Source organism: Lactuca saligna, chromosome 7 (genome assembly GCF_052625555.1).
Source record: "Lactuca saligna cultivar CGN05327 chromosome 7, ASM5262555v1, whole genome shotgun sequence".
Classification (NCBI taxonomy): domain Eukaryota; kingdom Viridiplantae; phylum Streptophyta; class Magnoliopsida; order Asterales; family Asteraceae; genus Lactuca; species Lactuca saligna.
In genome coordinates, this window is record NC_136423.1 from 154,868,282 (window position 1) to 154,874,958 (window position 6,677).

The following is a 6,677-nucleotide window of genomic DNA, read 5'->3' on the forward strand; positions in this document are numbered from 1 at the left end:
TGAGCACATAGGATGTTCTTATGGCCAAAACCCATCAGTTTTATCGGGAGATTGCTTCATTTAAAATACAACCCGGACAAGACAAATGGGTGTGCTTGTTAACGCCAGAGGTAAGATACACCGTGGAAGCTCTCAAGCAGAAAATAGACCTAAATTCACATCAATCCATTATTCTCCCGCAGATCAGTTGGTGTAAGATTATCCCCATTAAGGTACTTTGTTTCGCTTGGAGAGCTGCACAAGGACGTATACCATCTGCTACAACACTACAACATCGTGGCATGAATATCGATTCAACATAGTGTAGCCCATGTATCGAAGGAGATGAATACACTGATCACATTCTCATCAGTTGTCCATACACAAATTATATAAGAGACAAAATTTTCAAATGGTTTGGAATAAAAAAACAAATTTCAATAATGTTGGTGACCTACTTCAATTTGCAGCCTCGTGGGGTCGATGCCCCAAAAAACGTATTAAACTACTATGTATATGCTACGAATTGATATGAAGTCTTTGAAAAACCAGCAATGACAAAGTATTTCATGGAGTCGCTACCACAACATCCAGGGGGATTTATAACATCAAATCGTTAACATATTTATGACTCAAATGTTGGGGTAATTGTATTACTGGTGATTGGATAGATTGAAATTTCTTCCTTGTTTTCCATATGTAATAACTTTAAAAACTATTTCATTTGTTTTCTTGTTTTTCCCATGCCTAGTTTCTTGCTAGGTTTCGGGTTCTATTAATATATTTTGCAGTTTTTAAAAAAAAATATATTTAATAATCACTTAATGTAAGTTTAGTATAAATAATTTAACCTACTCAAAGGTTATATTAAATTTTTGCACAACGCACGTATACGTCTAGTATGAAAACAAATAAGGGTGGGTGACTCCTGATTCACCAAAAGGCCATCTAATGTTGTCCGAGTCGCCTCTTTCTATTCCTGTTGGTTTGGTTTTATGACCTTTCTTTACCCATTCCAAAACAAAACGACAAAACACGAGATGTGAGGAGGATATTTATATTACTAGTCCATGGTTTCCTTCATTGTATATATATACACACACGTATAAGTGTTGATTAAGGCAACCTTGTGTGTGTCTCACTTTTCTCAGGCACATTGGATACACAAGAAAATGGCGACCTCAGTCGAAAACCGCAACTTCCGCCACGAGCTTGGTGTATCCGCCGCTGGTGTTGTTCGTTCTGAGTCACCCATCCGTGGATTCAACTATCCAGCTGCTGCTAGAGAGTTTATGACGCCTAAGAAGCTTCCCCCTGAAACTTACGAATCTAGTGACGATGAGGAAGACGAAGGAGACTATCGTGATGCCATTAAGAAGTCCAACTCCGAGTTGGAAAGCTCCGTTTTTGACTCCAGAGATCAAGGCACTGCGGATCAATGGATCGAGCGCAACCAATCAATGGTTCGACTCACCGGAAAACACCCATTCAACGCCGAGCCACCTTTGACTAAGCTCATGCAACATGGGTTCATCACCCCTGCTCCTCTTCATTACGTCCGCAACCATGGTCCAGTTCCGAACGCCACCTGGGAGGATTGGACGGTGGAGATATGCGGTTTGGTTAAACGACCTGCGCGTTTCAACATGACTCAGCTTGTCAACGAGTTTCCCAGCAGGGAGTTTCCGGTGTCGTTAGTCTGCGCCGGAAACCGTCGGAAAGAGCAGAATCTGACGAAACAAACCATAGGGTTCAACTGGGGCGCCGCCGGTATCGCGACCTCAGTTTGGAAAGGGGTGCCATTGGTCAGCATCTTGAAAAGATGTGGGATTTACAGCCGGAAGAAAGGCGCGCTCAATGTGTGTTTTGAAGGGGCGGAGAATCTACCCGGCGGAGGCGGTTCCAAATACGGAACCAGCATAAAGATCGAGGTTGCAATGGATCCGGCGAGAGATATCATTTTGGCTTACATGCAAAACGGAGAAAAGTTGTTGCCTGATCATGGATTCCCGGTGAGAATGATTATTCCGGGATGCATCGGTGGAAGGATGGTGAAGTGGTTGAAGCGTATCATAGTAACGACGCCGGAGTCGGAGAATTATTACCACTACAAAGACAACCGTGTGTTGCCGTCGCATGTGGATGCGGAGTTAGCCAACTCCGAAGGTAATTCATACACATTATTTTATACGTAAATTAATACCCGACTTTTGTTTCACATCTCCAAAAAGAAGATGATGATGTTTGTGAATGTGATATGAGTCTATCACATCAGTTGTTGATTCATAAGACTCAGACTTTTTAAAAAAAAAAAAAGAGAGCATATACTACTATTAAACTACATCTAATTCATAGCTGTATATCATGCGTGACTTCAAATGTCAATCTAAGAACAAAAGGCTAACAATACTAATTAATACTAACTGCCAATTATTAATACTAGTTGCCAATTTTCAAACTAGAAGCCTTTTGAGTATAGAATCATTGTCTGATATACAATATATATAATTCATGCATATCAATGTTTTGTGATTTTGACTTTTAGTATGATTTGATTTGAATTAGGTTGGTGGTATAAGCCAGAATACATCATCAACGAGCTCAACATAAACTCGGTGATTACAACACCTTGTCACGAAGAGATTTTACCGATAAATTCATGGACTACTCAAAGACCTTACACCCTGAGAGGCTATGCATATTCTGGTAATAAATTTATGTTTTTTTTTATCTCTTAACTATTAACATATAGTTTTTTTTTTTTTAAGTCGCATTAAAGATATTTAATGAGATTCCGTGTTTGAATTATTCACTAATTAGTTAATTTAATTACCACTGGTTACGTTGCAAAATAATCACAGCTACCCTGATTGTATATTACATTTTATAAAAGTTAATAAAACATCAATTGTTTTTTAAAGCCTCGGGTCATCATATAGTAATCTTTATTTTTAAATTGTTAACTTTAGTTTTTTTTTAATGGTTTTTTTAATTGAAAGATATATTAAGAAATAATTAAATAATAAAACTTCGCTTAAGGACACTGGATTTATAAATACTGATTCTACAGTTAAAAAAAACAAGCTTTACATGACATGACAACTTGCAAGTTTGCAAATACAACTTTTCGTGATAAAAACGTAAAAGGGATAATTAACTAGTTGATTAATTATTCTAAATTACTAAAGTAATTAATTAATATATATACCTTTCATATTCTTGTTTGTAATTTACATAAACAAAACCAAACACATTAATTAAATATTATAAGAAAAGATGACCAATAATATTAATTTGAAAAGTCCAACAATATATTAGTCTCCAAGTGTGTTGGATATAGGATTTGACTTTTAATTAATTAAGAGAATTTACTTGGGTGGTTCATAGGAGGTGGGAAGAACGTGACACGTGTCGAAGTAACAATGGATGGAGGAGAGACATGGAACGTTTGTACATTGGATCATAAAGAGAAGCCAACAAGATATGCCAAATATTGGTGTTGGTGTTTTTGGTCGTTAGAAGTTGAAGTTTTGGACCTTCTTAGTACCAAAGAGATAGCAGTTCGAGCCTGGGATGAGACCCTCAACACCCAACCAGACAAGCTCATTTGGAATCTAATGGTAACCTACTTACTTTTTCATAATACATTTATATTTCATTTTTGGGTTTAATTAATAAAAATGAATAAAGAATTCAAATAAAACCTCCACCAAAAAAAAAAGAACTAGAAAAAAAAAAACAAAACGACCACTAGACCAATATGATATCTTGTGTATTAATTATTACATGACATACTATTGTAATTCAAACAAATAAATGTAGCAAGATAATGAAGATACTTAACTATTTCTTGATTAATATTAATATATTTTGTATTTTATATATGCATAAATAGGACATATAGTAGATACTTGTCCGCCATTATCCTTTTTTTACACTAAAAATATATAGGATTTGTTATGTTATTACATCATTGGAAATCTATGGCTTCATGAGATATTTGTGGTTGTTCTTTAGGATGAGCTTATCGTTTTTCTCTTTAAAAGATTTCCTTTTTTACTCGGATATTTATTGCATTTGCAATTGTGTTTTCATGCCAAACGTGAATTATATATACGTGTAGAACATCAACTATGCTATGCTATTTTAATAATCATCAAACAATAAAATAATCACACTTCGAATCTCATGATAAAAAAATCAAAAAATTAAAGCATAACGTATTTTGCTATACTTATTAAGATATTAGATGTTTTTTTAATACTCTAAAATCAATTTTCCATTCTATAAAGTTTTGCTTAAAAGTAAAATACATTATTATGTCAATTTAGTCACCAAACTATCAATATATATTTATTATAATATTAACAATTATTAATAGCTCAATCAATATAAAATATAGTATTTAGATATTTAAATTAAAAAATGATCAAAATATATTATATTTTTGTTATATTTCGGTCAAATGTAAAAATGTAAAAAAAAATGGAGAACAATATGGAAACTAATTGACTTATGTGATAAAAGAATTAAATTAATAAACTAATGAAAATTGTTGGTGTATATATAATTCTGTCTGAAGTCAAACAAATATCAAAATTATAGTAACAACATTAATTCTGTCCGAAGTCAAACAAATATCAAAATTACAGGAACAACATTAATTCATTTCATGTTGCAAAGCTAATTATATTGAATTTATACAGGGTATGATGAACAACTGTTGGTTTAGAGTGAAGACCAACATGTGTAAACCACATAAAGGCGAAATTGGCATTGTATTCGAGCACCCAACCCAACCAGGAAACCAGTCCGGTGGATGGATGGCGCGTGAGAAACACCTCGAGATTTCAACAGAATTAGCACACCCAACTCTCAAAAAGAGTGTATCATCTCCATTCATGAACACCACATCTTTAACCTTCACCATGTCTGAAGTCAAGAAACACACCTCCGCTGACTCTGCATGGATCGTCATCCATGGCCACATCTACGACTGCACTTCCTTCCTTAAAGATCATCCAGGTGGCAGCGACAGCATACTCATTAATGCTGGAACTGATTGCACCGAAGAGTTTGATGCAATTCATTCAGACAAAGCCAAGAAACTGTTGGAGGAGTACAGAATCGGTGAGCTCATAACCACGGGTTACAGTTCGGATTCTGCTGCATCATCACCAAATAACTCCGTCCATGGTGCCACCAATTACATCGCGTCACATTTAGCCACCATTAAAGAAATTACACCCACAAGAAACGTAGCCTTAATCCCTCGTGAAAAGATCCCTTGCAAACTCGTTTCAAAAACATCGGTTTCTCATGACGTGAGGCTATTCAGGTTTGCCCTCCCATCATCGGATCATGTTCTTGGGTTACCAGTAGGGAAACATATATTTTTATATGCCACCATTGATGATAAGTTGTGCATGAGGGCCTACACACCAACGAGCACCATTGATGAAGTTGGCTACTTCGAGTTGTTGGTTAAAATCTACTTCAAAGGTGTGGAACCCAAGTTTCCGAATGGAGGGCTCATGTCGCAATATCTAGAGTCAATGACACTAGGTTCTTTATTGGAGATCAAAGGTCCATTGGGTCACATCGAATACATAGGTAGGGGGACATTTTCAGTTCATGGAAAACAAAAGTTTGCCAAGAAATTAGCCATGTTTGCAGGTGGAACGGGGATCACACCGATATATCAAGTGATGCAGGCGATCTTGAAGGATCCAGAGGATGATACAGAGATGTATGTAGTGTATGCAAATCGAACCGAAGATGATATATTGTTGAGGGAAGAACTGGATGCATGGGTATATAAGTATAAAGAAAGGGTGAAGGTGTGGTATGTTGTTTCTAAGTCGATAAGAGAAGGGTGGAAATACAGTGAAGGGTTCATCACCGAAGATGTCATGAGGGAACATATTCCGAAGGCTTCTGAAGATACATTGGCTTTGGCTTGTGGACCACCACCCATGATTCAGTTCGCAATCAACCCTAATTTAGAAAAGTTGGGTTATGATATAAACAACTCTTTGCTTGTGTTTTAGAAGATCATCTTGTATTGTTATATTAGATGTTGGTTAAATTTTTATTTCAAATATAAGATAAAGGCCATATATATGTACATATACTTGTACTTATAATCATATTTCTATACGGGGGAACTGATTAATAAAAGAATATAATAATTTTAAAGTGTCTTTTAAGTCATCCTCTTAAAAGGAATAAAATCCATATTAACCTGTTTATTAAGTACCTAAAACCTGTTTTAACTGGTTACTATGTCAGATTAGATGCCACTTATATAAAATTTAAGGTACCTTTACCTTTAATGCCAAATCACCATCCAATCATCTTCATCCCAGAAAAACCATTGCTCCTTCATCTGTGTTGTTTTTCCTTTCCTATGAATCACAACTTATCTATTTCAATACATCGATTTCTCTATCTCACTAATTCAAGATTGTGATTAGAAATCTTCGTGCTCTGATTCCATCAAATGGATTTATTCACGATTTTAGATGCTCTTTAACACAAGTCTGTGAACTTCAAACTCTACCACCAACCATCTCCCACGATCAACCCACCACCATCGTCCTCTTACCACCAATCACCATCATCATTCACCTGCATTAGATTTGAAAAATGATTTAAATCACAATGCAACAACCCTTACAAGAGGAGTGATATACACG

At 35.6% G+C, this 6,677-nt stretch overlaps 1 protein-coding gene across 1 annotated transcript; it reads left to right on the forward strand.

Annotated features, from left to right (window-relative positions):
* The first annotated feature begins 1,083 nt into the window (after nt 1-1,083).
* Nucleotides 1,084-6,108, forward strand: LOC145004191 (nitrate reductase [NADH]-like). Its single transcript, XM_078963080.1, has 4 exons — nt 1,084-2,145; nt 2,545-2,685; nt 3,367-3,599; nt 4,686-6,108. Exons 1-4 carry the CDS (start codon nt 1,152-1,154, stop codon nt 6,027-6,029), a joined length of 2,712 nt encoding a protein of 903 aa, XP_078819206.1. The 5' UTR covers nt 1,084-1,151; the 3' UTR covers nt 6,030-6,108.
* Nucleotides 6,109-6,677: the final 569 nt, after the last annotated feature.